The sequence below is a fragment of the Balaenoptera acutorostrata genome, chromosome 9 (genome assembly GCF_949987535.1).
Source record: "Balaenoptera acutorostrata chromosome 9, mBalAcu1.1, whole genome shotgun sequence".
In the NCBI taxonomy this organism is placed as follows: domain Eukaryota; kingdom Metazoa; phylum Chordata; class Mammalia; order Artiodactyla; family Balaenopteridae; genus Balaenoptera; species Balaenoptera acutorostrata.
The window spans coordinates 71,655,021-71,675,228 of NC_080072.1; the positions used below are offsets into that span (position 1 = coordinate 71,655,021).

The following is a 20,208-nucleotide window of genomic DNA, read 5'->3' on the forward strand; positions in this document are numbered from 1 at the left end:
TAATTTATAGAACCTTCCGTATATTAAAGTTGTATGTTTGTTTTCTGTACTATTATTATAAATTTTGGCATGAAAACTGTTTTGTTAATGAAGGTTTTTCAATTTTTAAGGTTCAGTCTATAATGATTATCATTTATTCTACATAATTCATCCCTTAGCTTTTCTTCCAAAGACCATCCTCGATCCTCTCCTCATCCCTTTCAAAACAATTTCACCTGAAAAGATCTAATAATAGGTACATTTCAGGGTAAATTCAAGGCTTTGCAGTTCTTACTTGATGGCGGGGAGTCAAGGAGCAGTGAGGAGAGGGGGAGGGTAGGTCTTTGCATTTTAAGTCTTAAGTCTCACCCTGAAATGAAACCTTTATTCCTATTAAATTGAATGGGGTATTTCTATTCTATATTGAAATTTTCTTTAAGTCTGTCATAGTATGTGAACTCTCACATACCTATGCTTTGCAAGCCCTGCTCACATTCATTCTTTCTTGTGAAAATATGGCTTTAAATACATCTACAGTTACCTGTGCAAGATTCTGACTGCTAAAGAAACCTACTCAACCTTAATTTTTGGACAGAGTTTGAAGAGCACTGGATTTGAAGTAAGATGATCTTGGTTCATATCTTAGCTGCACTTGAACTAGATGTATCCTCTTGGACAAATTTTTTTATTCTCTCTAAACCTTAGGTTCTTAATATGCTAAAAGGAGCTATAATAACACCTGTTACACTTGTGTTGCATGGTACATTTTGAGCATATAAGGACCTAATGAACATAAAAGTACTTACCAATGGTAAAGAGTTACACAGTGTGAGTGATATTGGGCATCCTGAAACTTCATTAAATTTCATTCCTAGTTCCATTTTCCCTTCCTGGGGTCAGAATAAATATATTGATCCATTCAGTTTAGACAAGAATAGAGAATATGACAAAGGTTTACAGAATAATGGAAGGTCTCAAGTTAAGATAAAATGATCACTTTCTTCATTCAATCATAATGAGAACTATGAAACACTTATTAGCACTAATGACCTGAGTTACTTTACACAATTCATCTATGAAACTCAATTTGTCAAGAAACAGCAAATGGTTTTTTGAAATTCAGGTGGAATTTGGATGGAGGAATTGAGGTCAGTATTAAACTGATAGCCATATTAAAGTAGCAAATTAATGTTAATATTATGAAAGTGGAGTGCAAAGAAAAGATTTTAAGAGTTAGGAATTAATCGACTGAATGTATTGGCAAGGAATTCTGTCCCTAAAATAGATACTAGAATATTTTCCAAACACAAAATCTAAGTGCTTAAAATATCACTCGTGGTATCCGTAGAAAAAAAAAAAAAGGGTATATATATATGTGTGTGTGTGCGTGTGTGTACGTACAAGTATTCATGCATATATTCTTTCCTATCATTTCTTTGAAATGAGAACCATGAGACAGAGCTTCTGTCATCAATTATTCTTGGAATTTGGTGAAAAAAAGAATTTGGAATCAATCACTCTGCGTTCCGTCCGTGTTCCCCCACTTAGGAGCTATTTCCTTCTCCCTAAGAGGGAAGGAACACTGCTCCGTCTGACTCGCAGAGTTGTTCTAAGGACCCAATGCGCTGGACGGGAAAGACAGGTACAGTTGCTGCTGAAGGTCCACCTCTTCCTAGCTGAGGGACACTTTGGTGACTCGAAAGGCAGCTCTCTTTGCCGTAAGTCTATTTCTTTTTCGTATCATTTCAAATGTGGGTAAGAGGCGGGGAAGCCAGGGGGATTTAAGGAACCTGGATGCAGGGATGCAGAACCCTCCCCCACCCCAGCTGTTTACACTTTGTTCCCTCGTTATTTCGTTCATTCATCCGACAAATATTTCTCGGATCCCCGTCGAGTGCCGGACACTCTGCTGAGCAGTGGGAGCCGCAGAGTGGACAGCACCCAGAATGAGGTCTCGGGGAGCCCTCCGTCTGCTGAGCAGACACTAGACGCAGAACTGCAGGGCGGCGAGGTCCCGGGGAGCCCGGCAAGGCGCGCCAGCCGCGGCCTCCCGCGGGTCAGCCCGCCGCGCCGCCGAGCCCATCCCCCACCTCACCCCCGGCGGCAGCGAGTTCGGCCGCGTCCCCATGGCAGCCAGCGGCGGCTCTGTGGCGGCGGCGGCGCCGGGCCGGGAGCCAGAGGCCGTAACGGCCTCGGAGGCCGCGCGGCGGGCGGGCCCGGGCGGCGGGGCCCCTCGGGGCGGGCCGGGCTGGCGGTGGCCTCGGCGTTCCTACACCCGGGGCTTCAGCCCTCTCGGGAGAGCGCGGCGCAGCGCAGGTAACCCGCCTCGGACCCTCGACCTTCAGCCCAGCTTGCCCAGGAGGGGCGGGGGACGCCCAACAGACAGGCTGTTCCGCGGAGGCTGGCCTTGAACCCTCCCGGGGGGCGCGGGCTGCGGGGCGGGTGGAGAGAGGCTCGGGCTGACCCTGTAGAATTCAGAACAGAGATTCTCCCTAAACTGGAAGGTCTGTGTTCTAGTTGTGTGGCTTTGGGCAAGTCACTTGGCTCGTCTGTGCCTCAGTTTCCCTGATGTTAAAGTGAGGGATTTGGGAACCTACAAAATGAAATTATTCATCTGAACGTACTGGGCAGGTTTTCATTCCCCGTTCCTGCTCCTCGCCCCTCTTCTCCACTCGCAATTCCAGGGTCCCTCTTTAATCCCTTTGATCTGAGAGGGACATGAGCCCGCCTCTCTTCCTCCTCTTTCTACCATCTTGAATGCTGTTTAACTTTTATTCAGAGGAGTCGAAGTCCTTTTCAATATTTGTCCATTTATCCTCATAGATTTTTTCTTTTTAATTAAAACTACGTTGCTGGGAAAAACATTTTTTTTTACTTTAGGAAGTACTAACATCCCTATTTTGTCAAAAGGGTGAGCGGGTGCCCACAGAGCCACTGAGGAATTGTAAATTTTCTATTTTTAGGCAATTTTAGGCTTTTTGTCCTAAATCTCATGGTATATTCATTCTAACTAAATCCAGACAGGACCAAAGAAAGAATCTACTCAAATAAAGGCAGACCTTTAGGGGAGCCACCGGGAAGGAAATCTTGAGTACCTTCAGCTGGGACCCGTCTGGAGTAGGAATTCTCTTTTACTTATCTCATGTGCTGGCACTTTGCAAGGTACCTGGTACCAAGCTGTTGTTCAGTAGATAGTGAATGAATGTTCACTTCAGTCAGTAGCATCTATTTCAACTCATCACTAAACCAATGTCATAAATGCACGGGGCACACACACGCATGCAAGTGTCTACGTTCTGTGGAACCAAGAGCTACTACACTCAGAAAAACTCATATAACAACATGGTTTGCCAGTAGCAAAATTCTCTTGTTTTATAGGTTAATAAATGTAAGCATTTTAGGAATCTAGATCATTTTTTTCCCCCTCACAGATTAAAAATCAAGAAATACAAACCAGATGCAGCAGTTTCTTGACATGGAGAACCAAGCCCCTAATACAATGGAGTAAGTGCTGAGACATTTCTTTTTAATTATGTTGGTACTTAATTATGCCAAAATCTCCCTGATGATATGTGAATTTTGAAATGTAGTATTCATAGAGGATGTACCAATTATTTTTGGTCAGGGGGTTGGGAGAAATTCAAGTGACTTTAAGAATCTATAGTTTGAGTCTTTCCAGTTTTGACTATGGATCTGTAGTCAAAAATCACCATTTTCCAACTTCTAGTGAAATTTTCCAGTGTTCTAGGGTGATGGATGCCCACATAGGCCTCATGTGCTCTTGGGTTTCCACAGTGCAGCAGCTCCTGGCCAGCTTGCTCCTTTTCTGCTGCATTGAGTGTCCAAGCATCCCTCCAGGCTTGCCCTTAAGGCTGTACTCAAAACGAAAACATAGCCTCAAAACAGATTTAGCTCCTCAAAACTGCAACAAGAACTGGATATTTTACCAAACGTTTCAGGAAGAGATAAGGAATAGAGTTTGTATGGTATTTGCCATTGTAAAAAATTAAATTCTTTTTGACAAATGTCTGTCCTTCCCTGCCACCAGCACCATAAAGGTTTCTCTTCCTACTGCTTCATTAGCCAACTGGCCACTGGCTGACCCTAGAGCTTAGGGAGTTAAGAGGGAGTAGAGAAAGTGGGAGAGGGATGGGGGGTAGGGGTGATACTATAGTTCCTGATCTTGACTGTGACTGACTTTGGCACTAGTCAAACACTCCAGATATCTTACTTTCAGTTATTCTGCTCAGACTGTGACTTTGACATCAGGCTAAAGGAAAGCTGCACAAGTCTTAAACTTCTACTGCATACTCCTCCTTAGAACAGCCCTGCTAGGTATCATTCTCATTTTACAACTAACAAAATTGAGCATATTAGTTAGAGTATAGTCTAAGCTCTTGTGACAAAGAGACCCCCAAATACAGAGGTTTAAAAAAGATTGAAGTGTATTTCTGTTTCATCCACAAGACCAGAGATGAGCAGACCAGGGCTGGTAGGGCAGCTCCGCCATTCTCACTACATGATTTCCAGCTCTGGGCCTGAAGTGATTGCTTCAGCTCCCACCATCATGACTGTGCTCCTGCCAGAGGGAAGGGGGAAGGCCAAGAGGAGAGAATAAGACCGTTCCTCTTAGGAGTATGACCTGGAAGTGACAAGCCTCGCTTCTGTTCACTCCGCATTGGCCAGAACTTAGCCCCAGGGCAAGAGCTAGCTGCAAGGAAGGCTGAGAAATGCAGTCTCTAACTGGGCAGCCGTATGGCCAGTTAAAGCTCAGAGGTACTATAATAAAAGGAAAAAGAATGGATATTGGTGGCCCACTAGCAGCCTGTGTCACATTGAGTTCAGAAAGGTAGAAAGAAAGAGAAATAAAGCAGGAACTTGGCCCAGAATACACAGCTGGTTTCTGGAGGAGGTAGGATTTGAATTCAGCAGATACGTCTGGCTCCAATCCCAGCATTTTGCTACACTAGAAATGGATGGCAAAAAGATGTGGGGAGTATCCTGCCTGGAATCCATAGCAGAGCCAGGATAGGGTTCTGGATTGAGCAGGTGGTAGGTCCCTGGTGTGAAGATGGCACTAAGGGCTAAGATGCAGATTGAAGGTCTTGAACCTGAGGTTGGGTACCATATATCACTTCACTCCTGCAAATCTGCAGCCATGGAGACTGCTGTTTCTCTTCATTCATTCTTTTGGAAAAAAGTATGGAGGACTGAATGTATGCCAGGCACAACACTAAGCTCTCTGACTCATACAAAGACCATTAAGAAACAAACCTTAAAGAACTTAGTATTTTGTAGGGAGCCATAGAGCTCATTTGGGTACAATGTAATTACAAACCAGAAGTGAATGAGAATTACTGGAGGTTTCCATGAGAAAACCACCACTTACCACAACAGACGTGGGACCAGACCTTGTCGACCTTCCTCTCCAAAGAATGGAGAGCCAGGTTGGCTTTGCCTCTGTCCCATGCACTATTGAGAAATATGTAAAATTTTAGATCATGAAGATAATAAAACCTCACTCCATCAGGGATTTTTTATATGCTTATCAAACCATGTCACCTATATACACAGTAATGATTTGTGGAGCAACCGTCATTTGACAAAGATTTCATTTATCTAAAGTCTACAATGAGCCATTCATTGGTCTAAGCACCAGGAAGACAGCAGTGAACACACTAGAGACCGCTCCTCCAGGGGATTTTTACATTAGTGGGAGAGACAGTGGGAGATATCAACATGTTTCATATGTGATATGAAGAAGAATAAAGCAGGCTGAGGATGAGAATGGGGTGGTCAAACAAAGATTCCTGGTAAGGCAGCATTTGAGCAGAGCTTATGTCTGAGAGAAGAAGGTTCCAGATACGAAGAACAGAAAACACAAAGGCCTGAGGTGGGAGCTTTTACACAGAACATTTATGAAGTGGGTGAGTCATGATTCTCTGACATCTAGGTTATAACAGGGTTTGATTTTTATTTATCCAAGGTTTCTCCCAATTATAGGTGTTTGTGCCATAATTATCAACCTAAACTCCTTCTAAATGAACCATTTATTTGTTTATTTTTGTCATGTTTGGTGGGTTTTTGTTGTTGTTGTTGTTTTTTATACATCTTTATTGGAGTATAACTGCTTCACAATGCTGTGCTAGTTTTTGTTGTACAACAAAGTGAATCAGCCAAGTTTGTCCTTTTTGTTTTCAGAGTGTATGCCCAGAACATAAATACCTATAGAATGAATAAATAATCTACTTTTATTGGACTTTTTAAGAGAACCATGTCTACATTTTACTTTGTTTTTGTTTTATTCATGAATTTCTACTCTTTGTCCTTTTATGTTTTATTTTACTTATCCTGTTCTGATTTTTGAGTTGAAAAATATGATTCAGTTATTTTCATGATTTCTGAATTTCATGATTTCTTTAAATAATACAAACATTTAAAGCTAAAGTTCCTCTTGGGCTCAACTTTGCTGCAGGCTGTAGAATTAGTGTTCCCACTCTCATTTTCTAAATTGTCTATTATTTCAGCTTTGATTTCCTCTTTGACTCAAGAGATATTTGGGAGATGTAACTTCTGGGGGTGGGGTTTATTTATCTTTTTATTATTACTTTCTAATCCCCCTACATCCATGGTCATAGAATATGACCTATATGATAGTTCAGTTTCATTAAGATTATTCTTATGATTTGTTACATGATCAATTTTTATAAATGTCCTTTAGGCATTGAAAACAAATGTATATTCTCTTTTGCTTAAGAAAAAAGGGTAAAAAGTTATACATATATAGCCAAACTGTTTAATTGTTATTATTATTATTATGTTTAAATTATGCTTTTCAAATCCATTATTATGTTTTTGTCTATTTGTCACATTTTAAGAAAGGTCTTTACTATAATTGTAATTTTTGTTCAATTCTTCTTTTATTTCAGGCAGTTTTTATTTTATTATATCCAGTGTTCTGTTGCTCAATATATTGAGGTTCATGGATGTTATATCTTTGTGGTATATTATATGGTTTAGCTTTATAGAATATCTCACAAGTATAAGTGAGTGATTTTTATTTGAATTCTACTTTGCCTGATATTGATATTGCCATCTCTGCTTTCTTTTTAATTTGCATTAGTCTGTAATAGCCTTCTTCATCCCTTTTATAAAGGAAAAAATTCAGTCTTTTCCTTCCTTTGTAGGGAAAAACCCAGTTCTTCCCTACTATGTCTTTCTTCCCTGTGTGTCTCCTTTACCTTCACAGAGAACACTTCACTTCTGGTCACCAAATGTGTGGAGTTTTTTTTCCCCCGCCAAGCAATTCTCTGGGACACCAGCTGGGTGTCCTGCAATTCAACTCAGTTCTGACACTGTCTACCCAGAGACAGCATCAGATTCCACAGGTTGAGGGCTTAGTCCCACAAGACTGCTCACGACCCTCTTCAGCTGCAGTTGCAAGCCCAGGTTGTCACCTGTGCTTCTGACCAACCAGTTACAGATCAGAGGTTCCAATAGCCCCTCCTTGGATTTGATTAATTTGCTAGAGTAGCTCACAGACTAGGGGAAACACTTACCTTTAAACTCTTACTTTCATCCAGCTTGTTAAAGGATACAGATGAGCATCCAAATGGAAAGGATGCATAGCGCAAGGTATATGGGAAGCGGCACGCCACTCTCCCAGCACCTCCACCTGGTCACCAACCCAGAAGCTCTCCAGACCCTGTACTTTGGGGATTTTTATGGAGGCTTCATCACGTAGGCATGATTGATCATCAACTCCATTTTCAGACCATCTCCCGACACAAGAGAATGGAGGGGGGAGAGGCGGGGCTGAAAATTCCAAGTTTCTAATCATGACTTGGTCTTTCTGGTGACCAGCCCTCATCCAGGAGTCATCTAGGAACCTGCCCAAAGTTGCCTCATTAGAACAAAAGACACTCCTATCACCCAGGAAATTACTAAGGTTTCAGGAACCAAGGTCTAAGACCAATATTAGAGCAAGAGATGCCCCTAGAGTTCTTATCACTTAGGAAATTACAAGGGTTTTAGGAACTTTGTGCCGGGAACCGGGGGCAGAGACCAATATATATTTTCTATTCTCTCATACCCTTGTTTTCAATATTTTTTAAAATATCATATTGTGTCTCTTATAAGTAGCATATGGTTAGATTAATGTATATATATACCTCAACTGGAATGTCTTTGCCACCAAAAAGAGGATTTTATGATCATTAATATATTAACATTTGACCCTTTTTGCTTTGCCAACATTTGCTAGTCTTATCTAGTTTTCTTTTTCCTCTTTTTTCTCTTAGAAGTTCTACATCCTATTTTATAAGTTTTTAATTTACATTTTTTACAAACATTTTAAATTTGGATTTCTAGTCTGGCTTCCCGAATTTTTAGTGTAACTTTGACCTCCCTCAACCCTATGTAAGACTTCACCTTTAGTACTGTTTTTGCTTCCACATTCCCTTGCTTCACCTCCAAGAAATAATCTGGATTTCTAGTCCTGATTTCTATTAATTTATATATAAATGATTATATATAGGATAATGTTAACTATTTTATTCCTCTTTTAAGAATCCTCTTTAACAGCTGTAAATTTGATTGCATTGCTTATTACTATTATATAAAATGTTCCCTGTTCTTAATTTAAATTATTTAAAATTCATTTTTAATTTGACTGAAATACTGCCTTAGGTAATCTTTTCATAAAAATGAACATAGGCAGTATACTTCTTAACTTTTTTCATGTCCAAATGTCTTATTTTTACTCTTACACAGGAACTCAGTAACAGTCATTACTCCCATAGTCTTGAAGCGTGGGGTGTTGAAGATGGAAAGTCCAATGCCAGTCTCATTCTCTCCTTCAGGTTTTGTTATCCCTTTCTTTTTTTTTTTTTTTTCATATCTGGAGGCTTATGGGATTTCTTTTTATCCTTGGAATTTACAAATTTACCAAGATAACTTTCTAGGTATAGATCCTTTCTCAATAATCCTTCACAGCATTTGGTGAACACTTTTATTACTGAAGATTCAAATCTCTTCAGCTCAGTGAAATTTTCTTCTATTCCTTTGATTAATAATTCTCCACCATCTTGTTTCAATCTACTAGAATGCCTACATCTTTTTCTTTTTTCTCATAATTTCCATCATTGTCTTTTTTGCTCTATGTTCTGGAGCAATTCCTTGCATTTTCTTATTTTTATTTCAGCAATGATTACATTCTGGTTTTTTATTGCTTCTGTTGAGATCTTTAGTATTGACAACCATGTTTTTATTTCCAGTACTTCTTTTTTGTATGTTTATTTCATTGTTCCTTTTACATAGTAAATTGTTTTTCTTTATCAATGCAATACACCCTTTGACTCTTATTAAAAATATGAATAAGAAGTGTTTGAAATTATCTCTTGCGTCTTATATTAACTCCTTTACAGTCAGTCATTCTGTGGGTGTGGCTCTGGTATATTTCTCCACATCCTTCAATTTGTGCCTCTTTCCAAACCCCAACAATTACTCCACGGGACTGCCTTTCTCCCAGCCTCTGCTACTCAAGAAGAGAAATCAATTAGGTTTTCCAGAGAAATCATTCCACCAACTACAGTGTAGCTACAGCTCCCTGAGGGCTCAGTATAACCACCATCCAATGTGCTGTGCAGTCTAATATATTTAAGATTATTAAAGCTTATGTTTAATAAACTTATCTCTGAAGGTCATTTCTAAATAGGAATTCCACAAATGCATTGAGCAATGCTAAGGTCAATAAAACACAGAGAGTCCCAAAATTTCTGAATTCTGGAGTGATGTTTTAAAAAATGTCATTTTCCTTGTACAATATAAGTGGATGCACATATGATGGATTTTTTTTCTTTAAAATATCTTTTCTAACTGAAAAACAACATTTATCCAGATTTTCCTTTACTTAGTTACTCATGTATGTAATTTAAAAAGTCATTTGGTTCTTTGTCACTGTTACCAAAAAACAGCAATCTCCTATTCCTGCTCCAGTTTTCCACTCCCGAAGGGCAACCACTTTCATTTCTTTTGGCTGGTCCTTTTGATATTTATCTCCATATCTCTAAAGAACATGCTTACATTGCTACTTCTTGATTTTTCAGTTTTGGTCACCTCATCATCCCTGCTACACACACACACACACACACACACACACACACACACACACACCATTCCTCCATTCTCTCTATACACCATAATTTTGGTTGGATCAATATTCAGTTTTGGTCACCTCATCATCCCTGCTATACACACACACACACACACACACACACACACACACACACACACACACACCATTCCTCCATTCTCTCTATACACCATAATTTTGGTTGGATCAATATTCTGTTTGCCTTGTTATGACTTTATAAATACCTCTACCTTTATAAATACTCTTCACCTCTGAGCCATATAGTATACTGTGATTACTTTTCCTTTTCTGCACGTTTTGTTTTTCCTGGAGCTAATACCTCTAGTATCTTAATTATAAATTTTTTGAAGTTTTCTTCTTTCTGCATAATTTTCTTCAAACAATGTCTTTCTGTTTGTATTTGACCTCGTTGTGTGAACTGCTTTCCTCAGATGTCTGTGATCTTTGACTGCTTGCTCCTATTTAAGAGTAATGGCATTGGAAGCTGATGGGAAGCTCCAGTGTACATGGGCAGGGCTTGTTGATAGCGGTCTTCACTGTCTGATTATCAGGGTAGTCTCTTTTCCTTGTCTCAGGCTGATCAGTTTCCAGAGAACGTGATTCAAAATTCTCCTGCTTAGAGGGTATAAGTTGGGCAGCCAGCGTTCACTTCCTACTTCCAGAAATATCTAGTGGGTTGCTTCTTGGCTTTTTCCAATACCAGCTCCCATTTTTTTGTCCTGTAGGTTTAACCTTAGGTTAAATATATTCCTTTGCCTTATTTTAGTAGGATTTGGAAAGGGAGCAAAATTTGTATGTTAATCCATCTTCAACCAAAAGTCTCATTTTCTTTACTGAATCATTTACTCTTTATTCTGTGACTTATATCTTAGTCTTTGATCTCGTGCATAGGATCTTGTCAAATTCTTCCTAAAAATCTAGGTACTGGTACATGATCTACCAAAATTTTTTTATCTTCTGTGAAAGTCATATTTTCAAAGACCAAGGCAGATGAATATTAAAGCACATTCTCACATCTGAATTCAGAAAAATCCTTTAAAGGAGTACTCTTCTATGTATACAACTTATTTTTTAATGTTTTTATTGGTGTATAGTTGCTTTACAATGGTGTGTTAGTTTCTGCTTTATAACAAAGTGAATCAGTTATACATATATCCCCATATCTCTTCCCTCTTGCATCTCCCTCCCTCCCACCCTCCCTATCCCACCCCCTAGCTGGTCACAAAGCACCAAGCTGATCTCCCTATGCTATACGACTGCTTCCCACTAGCTATCTATTTTACATTTGATAGTGTATATATGTCCATATATACACTCCCACTCTCTCACTTTGTCCCAGCTTACCCTTCCCCCTCCCCGTGTCCTCAAGTCCATTCTCTAGTAGGTCTGCGTCTTTATTCCCATCTTGCCCCTATGTTCTTCATGACCTTTTTTTTTTTTAGATTCCACATATACATATGTTAGCATATGGTATTTGTTTTTCTCTTTCTGACTTACTTCACTCTATATGACAGACTCTAGGTCCATCCACCTCACTACAAATAACTAAATTTCGTTCCTTTTTATGGCTGAGTAATATTCCATTGTATATATTGCCACATCTTCTTTATCCGTTCATCTGTCGATGGACACTTCGGTTGCTTCCACATCCTGGCTGTTGTAAATAGAGCTGCAATGAACATTGTGGTACATGACTCTTTTTGAATTATGGTTTTCTCAGGGTATATGCCAAGTAGTGGGATTGCTGGTTCATATGGTAGTTCTATTTTTAGTTTTTTAAGGAACCTCCATACTGTTCTCCATAGTGGCTGTATCAGTTTACATTCCCACCAACAGTGTATGAGGGTTCCCTTTTCTCCACACCCTCTCCAGCATTTACTGTTTGTAGATTTTTGATGATGGCCATTCTGAGTGATATGAGATGATATCGCATTGTAGTTTTTATTTGCATTTCTCTAATGATTAATGATGTTGAGCATTCTTTCATGTGTTTGTTGGCAATCTGTATATCTTCTTTGGAGAAATGTCTATTTAGGTCTTCTGCCCATTTTTGGATTGGGTTGTTCGTTTTTTTGATATTGAGCTGCATGAGCTGCTTGTAAATCTTGGAGATGAATCCTTTGTCGGTTGTTTCATTTGCAAATATTTTCTCCCATCGTGAGGGTTGTCTTTTCTTCTTGTTTATGGTTTCCTTTGCTGTGCAAAAGCTCTTAAGATTCATTAGGTCCCATTTGTTTATTTTTGTTTTTATTTCCATTTCTCTAGGAGGTGGGTCAAAAAGGATCTTACTGTGATTTATGTCAGAGAGTGTTTAACCTATGTTTTCCTCTAAGAGTTTTATAGTGTCTGGCCTTACATTTAGGTCTCTCATCCATTTTGAGTTTATTTTTGTTTATGGTGTTAGGGAGTGTTCTAATTTCATTCTTTTACATGTAGCTGTCCAGTTTTCCCAGCACCACTTATTGAAGAGGCTGTCTTTTCTCCATTGTATATTCTTGCCTCCTTTATCAAAGATAAGGTGACCATATGTGCGTGGGTTTATCTGTGGGCTTTCTATCCTGTTCCATTGATCTATATTTCTGGTTTTGTGCCAGTACCATACTGCCTTGATTACTGTAGCTTTGTAGTATAGTCTGAAATCCGGGAGCCTGATTCCTCCAGAATCCAACAGCACATTAAAAGGATCATACACCATGATCAAGTGGGGTTTATCCCAGGAATGCAAGGGTTCTTCAATATACGCAAATCAATCAATGTGATACACCATATTAACAAACTGAAGGAGAAAAACCATATGATCATATCAATAGATGCAGAGAAAGCTTTCAACAAAATTCAACATGCATTTATGACAAAAACCCTCCAGAAAGTAGGCATAGAGGGAACTTACCTCAACATAATAAAGGCCATATGTGACAAACCCACAGCCAACATCGTCCTCAATGGTGAATGATTGAAACCATTTCCACTAAGATCAGGAACAAGACAAGGTTGCCCACTCTCACCACTATTATTCAACATAGTTTTGGAAGTTTTAGCCACAGCAATCAGAGAAGAAAAAGAAATAAAAGGAATCCAAATTGGAAAAGAAGAAGTAAAGCTGTCACTGTTTGCAGATGACATGATACTATACATAGAGAATCCTAAAGATGCTACCTGAAAACTACTAGAGCTAATCAGTGAATTTGGTAAAGTAGCAGGATACAAAAGTAATGCACAGAAATCTCTTGCATTCCTCTACACTAATGATGAAAAATCTGAAAGAGAAATTAAGGAAACACTCCCATTTACCATTGCAACAAAAAGAATAAAATACCTAGGAATAAACCTACCTAAGGAGATGAAAGACCTGTATGCAGAAAATTATAAGACACTGATGAAAGAAATTAAAGATGATATAAATAGATGGAGAGATATACCATGTTCTTGGATTGGAAGAATCAACATTGTGAAAATGACTCTACTACCCAAAGCAATCAACAGATTCAATGCAATACCTATCAAACTACCACTGACATTTTTCACAGAACTAGAACAAAAAATTTCACAATTTGTATGGAAACACAAAAGACCCCGAATATACAACTTTCTTAACCTTTAGAGTGTCCTTTCCTCTGAGACATATTCATAATCACTACTTTACTTACCTGTTTCTTATGAGTTAAATACAGTTTTAATTATAGTTTGTAAAAAATTCTAATATAAGTCAATATATATTTGTAGTTTAATAAATTGTCATGTATTATTTTTGTACATTGAAAATTCTTTTTTTTTTTTTGAAAATTCTTTTTAATTTGATTGATTCTCATGGTATCTGAGTGGCCCAGACTATACCCCATTATTCTCCCTCCATCATAATTTATCCCCCACAAAATACACATATTCCTCTCCAGAGTAATCAAATTTAACAAGTTCTAGTTTCTTGTTTCTCTGAAGAAGCAACGTGAAGTGGACCTAGGGTAGATTTCTGATATCTCAGACTTTGAAGTTAGACCCTGAAGTGTTAGCACAATGCTAAGTGATTGTAGGAATTCACTGAGTGACTTTGAAAGGAGGAAAAGACACTTAGGAAGAAAGGGGAGGGAGGGAGATAGAGGGGAGGAGGGCGTGAGGGAAGAAAGAAGGGAAGAGAAAGATTCCTTTGAAAGACTTGTTAAGCTGCTATTAAGTTAAGGCAAAGATTAAAAATTACCTCTGTGTAGGATAAATTTGCACGTAATTTTTACAGGACAATGTTTACAAAAGGTTGGTTGTATTAGTTACAAGTTACATTTTTTAAAACATGAAAAAGAAATAAGCCATGATATGTGTAAACCTAGGCATGTACATCAGGACCCAGGCACTCACCCTGACCTGACATTCCAGGTGCTCAGTGGTCTGGCACCTTGGAACCACTTGGAGCAGTTGCGAGCCTCTTGTCAGAGCATTGGTGAAACAGAGAGGTGCTAAAACATGAAAATGATAGAAACAGGAGAAGCTCGTTAGTTCTCTCCCCTGGGGGGGAAAAAAGCATTCTCACTGGACCGTAGTTCATGTAAAAGCTATGTACAAAAAGAGCATAACAGAGCCAGGTGCACTATAGAATCATGTGGCGAAATGGCTTCCAAATTTTCTCTAAAAAAGAGAAAAGCAGAAATGCAAATATCTTGTGCTAATCTTATTTTCAAGTTATGAAAATACTTTTAAAAAGTTCAAGAATAGGAAAAAATGGTTGGGTCAGCAAAACAGCTGACTCATAAAGGACAGCTGGTCAGAGTACGGATGAAGTCTGTACCCATTCATATAAGAAACTGAAGTGGGATATGAGGCACATTTGGTGCTATGGCCCAGGGACCCCGGAATACCCAAATCTTGCCTCAGATCACAGACAATCTCAGGGAGAAACATACATACTTACAATGGCAAAGAAAAACAGACACTTTGAGCGGTGAGTGATAACGAGGCCACCCACCTCCCACAGTGTCCATGGGGCCCATGAGGACACCCCTGCCCCCCTCAGCCGTGGTGGTATTGGCAAAGGACTAGTGGGGAGCCTGAACCCCTCCCCCCGCCACCCAGCAGTAATGAGGAGTCCCTTCTCCCAAGTACCAACAGATGCTTAGTCAAGAACGTGGATTCCACCATGGCCTGGCAAGAGTGAGATAGCACCCCATCTCTCTGATGGTGCATTCTCAGAAAAGGCCTGTTGAACACAAATTTTAAAAAGGGTCCAGAGTCTCATAACACGATACCCAAACAGATTAGGGTTTTTATTTTTCTGGAGGTTGGCAGTTCAGAGCTGACACTGGCTCCGTACCATCAGAGATTCATGGAGCTTACGGTGCAGTGGGGGGACAGATTTTAACAGATAAATGAGGGTATATTCTGTCAGGGGGATGGTAGTGACTGCTTTGAAGAAAAATGAAGCAGGTTATGGTAGTAGAGAGTTACAAAGTAAATCTGATAAGGTGACATCTGAAGAAAGACCTACAGAAAGTGAGGGTTCTCTTCATATGTATTCATATATATGAATTATATATATGAAATATATATATATGAATATATATGAAAACATATAATTCATATATATGTGAATTATATATATATGTATATGTATTCAATATGGCCTGGGGAATGGCATTCAAGGCAGAGGAGACAGCAAAAGCAAAGGTTCTGAGGCAGGAACATGCTTAGTATTTTCAAGGAAAAAAAAAGGCCAGTGTGTTTAGAGAGGAGCAAGCCGGGAGGAAGGTGGTAGGTGGTGACCTCAGAGAGGCAAATAGAACCAAGGCCTGTAGGGCCTTGCAGACCTTGGTAAAGACTTTAGGTTTCACTGTGTAAAATGGGAAGTCACTGGAAGGCTTTGAGCAAAGCAGTGACATTTTCTGACCTAATGTTTTGAAAGGCTCATTCTGGTTGCTATGTGAAGACTAGACCATAGCAAAGCAAGGGTAGAAAAGACAGACAAGCCGAACTGTAATTCAGTGGGAGATGGCAGTGGTTTGGATCAGGTTGGTAGAAATAGTGACAAATGGGGATGTTTTGACAGAAAAGCTGATAATATTTAGAAATCATAGATTGAATGTGGAGTGTGCAGGAAGGAGATGGGATGGTGGGCTTTTGTCCCACCAATTGGAAAGATAAGATTGTCATTTATTAAAATAAAGAAGACTGGAGAAAATGCAAGCTTGGTTTGAGATGCCTGTTACCCATCCAAGTAAAGATCAAATAATTAGCTGTATATCCAAGTCTAGATGTATCTTTCTGCTTTATCACCCTCAGTGTGTGGCTTTATTGTTTGGCCCCAACAAATGATTGCAAGATGGCGGAACCACCTCCAGCATCACATCTGCCTTCCAGGAAGGGAGCAGAGGAAGGGCAACGGGTAAAAACAAAAGAGAGCATGCCAGCATTTTATTTGGGGTTCCTACAGAAGCCAAAGCCCTGAAAGAAGGCTAGTTTATTTGGGAGATGAAAGTATGGTGTATTAGTTTCCTGTGACTGCTGTATAACAAACTCAGTGGCTTAAAACAACTAAAATGCATTTACTCACAGTTCTGTGTTCCGGAAGTCCAAAATCAAGGTGTCAGCAGGGCTGCATTCCCTCCAGATGCTCTAGGGGAGAATCTGTTCCTTGCTTCTTCAGGCTTCTGGTGACTGCCAGCATTCCTTGGCTTGTGGCTACAGCACTCTGATCCTTAAGTCCAGCATCTTCTCATCTGTCTCCGATTCATCTTCATAGCCCCTTTTCTTGTGTGTGTCAAATTTCCCTCTGCCTCTTTCCTAGGGCCCACCCAGATAATGTAGGATAATCTCCCCATCTCAAGACACTTAATTTATACAAAGAACTTTCTTCCAAATGAAATAACATTTACAGGTTCCGGGGATTCAGACCTTATATCTTTGGTGGCCATTTTTCAGCCTATCACCTGTAGGGTTGGGGAAGTAAAACAAGGAAAGACAGGTTATCAAACCAAGTACCACTGAAGGTGACTGGAGCAAAATCCTGATGGGGAAACTCTGGAACCCAGTGTAAATCACACTCCTCAGAGTTCTTCCATCCAAGGAGCAAATGAATGTTTATACACCAGTAACCGACAGTTATTGGTTGAAGGTTGCTCCTGGGAGGGCTTCAATTCCCCGTCGCTGCTGGCCTATCACACAGGAGGCAAAGAGGACTCCAGTAGCAAGAGAAGACACTCAGGCAAGGAAATGCAGGTTCTGTCCACTGGAAATCAGGCTGAGTGCCCTGAAGTGGTAAGTGTGAGAGATGTGTGGGACACCAAGAGCAACTGCTGTGGCCTTCTTTTCAACAGCTTCACGGCAACTTCCGCTTACATTTCATAAGCCAGATTTTGTTACATGGCTATGCCTAGCTCCAGGGGAGACTGGGAAATGTAGTTGTTTTTCTCGCTGGACACATTTCCACACTGAATAACATCAGAGCTCTGTTGGTATGGAAGAAAGGAAAGCTGGATGTTGAGTAGGCAACTAGCCACATAGGAGATAAGGATGGAAGCAGACAAGAGATAAGGATGACTCAGACTAGGGTTTTATCACTGGATATGGTGAGAAGTAGTCAGAATTTAGTATACTGGAGGCAGTGCCAATAGGACTATGGTTCTAGGGTTTGAGGAAAACACAAATCTAGAATCATGAAGAGTTTTTTATCTTGAGTAACTGTAACTATGGTGCCAATTAAAGAAATGGAGTGGACTGGAGTGGGAGCAGGTTTGTGGCACAGGGAGTCTAGCACTCTGCTTTGAACTTGTGAAGACTGAGATGCCTATAGACGCCTATGGAAATGTCAATGTTGAATAGGTAGTTGGTTAGAGAAGTCAGGAGCTCAGCAGCTCAGGCTGCAGATACAGATTTGGAAGTTATCAGAACAAGCTGGCATTAGAAGTTTCATTAGAAATTTCTAACATTTAGGGAACAGTATATTTCTTAGTTTTCTAGCCTTGGAAAAACAGATTTTATCAGTGTTTGCCTAATTCTTCACTGTTAGGATCCAGTGAAATAGACGGCTGTAGTTTTAAATAGAAAAAGGGTAAAGTGACTGTCCTCACATGTACTAACACTGCAGTCTCTCATCAGATAGACCTTTTGGCAGGAGGGAATTTTAATTGTCTTAAGAGATTGGCTTATAGAATCCACGCTTATGATTATTAGTGGAAGTCAATCATTAAATATTTAAATGTTTAAATAGTCAAAAAAAGTACAAAGGGTAATTTTAGATGTTGAAAATGGGATAGCAATATATGTCAGATACAAATTTGATTTTGGGTTCATACTTTTTCAGTGGCTTTATAATATGTCCAGATTTGCTTTAGTTTCAACCTCTCCCATAGGCTTAAAAAAAGAAATATGAAAAAACAAACAAAAAAATCTAAGCTAATGCATGTGTAAATATTTATTTACTATTAATTGTATCCTATGTTTGTATGTATTAATATGGAATAATTTTTCAGATAATTATTTATGCTTCTAGATGATTGTAGAAATCACCCTGAAGAAAGAGAGTTAGTGCTTGCTAACATTTCACTGTCTCCTTACCTCATTGGATCTGTGAACCAAGGTGTTACTCAGAATGTGAATAATTATCATAGAAAAGTTTCAAGAAAAAGTTGATCTGTAATGTAGATTTTTAAACAGAATTTCCATTCCCTTTAGAACATACAAAAAATGAGATTTTAAATTTGTATGTACCTAGAATTCTTATAAAACACTGATAGAGACTTGAAAGCTATGACATTGCATTTTCTTTCTATAAACATCTTTTTTTGATGATTATAATGAAGGCTTTAGAATAAGGCCTTTATAAGTACAGTTAAGCATGCTTTATTGGAATAGTGGGAGTTACACCTCCTCCACATCCTAACATTAAGCTTATCACAAATGAGAGCAGAGAATGGACTGAATATGAGCCACCATCTCAAATATGCAGTAAAAATAGGCATTGCAATGCTAGTACGTCAGCAAACACTCACGGTGACAGTAAATAACATTTTTTGGACAACAAAAAAAAGTGCTTGAGAAAAAGCTACTTTTAACTATAATTCAATACTTAATTTTGAACAAGGGCAACCATGAAACTATGACCTAAAAATCATAAAGTGATAAATCTTTCATTTACTGTTTTAGGAGAGACAATTGACTAAAGAGCAGGCTGACACCACAGACATGTCTACAGAAGTGAGTTCTAGGAGTTCTGCTGGAGTCTCTCTCATTTGGTTCTAATTATGTTTCAGGTGTAGTACAGAATGTGATGTGCAAATAGGATTTGTGAGCCACCACAGAAATGTTAAATTCTATTTATTTATTATTATTTTTGAAACTGAAAAAAAAACAGTTTATCCATTTATCCTACCTCCACCTCTTGCCTCTGGCCACCACCAATCTGTTACCTGTATCTATGAGCTTGGTTTTTATATATATATCTTAGACTCCACATATAAGAGAGTACATATGGTATTTGTCTTTCAGTGTCTGACTTATTTCACTTAGCATAATACCCTCAGGGTTCATCCATGTTGTTGCAAATGGCAAGATATCACTCTTTTATGTGGCTGAATAATATTCCATTGTATGTGTGTGTGTCTATACACACACACATATACATACATGTACCACATCTTCATCCATTTATCCATCAATGGACATTTACTTTGTTTCCATAACTTGGCTATTGTTAAATAATGCTGTAATGAACATGGGGATGCATATATCTTTTCAAGTTAGTGTTTTCATTTTCTTCAGATAAATGCCCAGAGGTGTAATTGCTAGATCATATGGTAGTTCTATTTTTAATTTTTTGAGGAACCTTCATACTGTTTTCCATAAAAACTGTACCAATTTACATTCCCACCAACAGTGTACAAGTGTTCTCTCTTCTCCACATCCTTGCCAACACTTTTTATTTCTAGTCATTTTCATAATAGCCATTCTGACAGGTGTGAGGTGATATCTCATTGTGGTTTTTTTGCATTATGTTTAATGATTAGTGATGTAGATTAATGATAAAGAGCATTTTTCATGTGTCTTTTGGACATCTGTATGTCTTTTTTGGAAAAACATTTATTCAGATCTGCTCATTT

General features: G+C 39.0%; 1 protein-coding gene across 1 annotated transcript in view; it reads left to right on the forward strand.

Annotated features, from left to right (window-relative positions):
* The first annotated feature begins 2,207 nt into the window (after positions 1 to 2,207).
* Positions 2,208 to 20,208, forward strand: part of DEUP1 (deuterosome assembly protein 1) — a 100,523-nt gene continuing 82,522 nt past the window's right edge. Inside the window, 2 exon segments of the mRNA XM_057553347.1 lie at positions 2,208 to 2,295; positions 3,411 to 3,483. Of these exon segments, the coding sequence (XP_057409330.1) occupies positions 3,437 to 3,483 (47 nt within the window). The 5' untranslated portion in view covers positions 2,208 to 2,295; positions 3,411 to 3,436.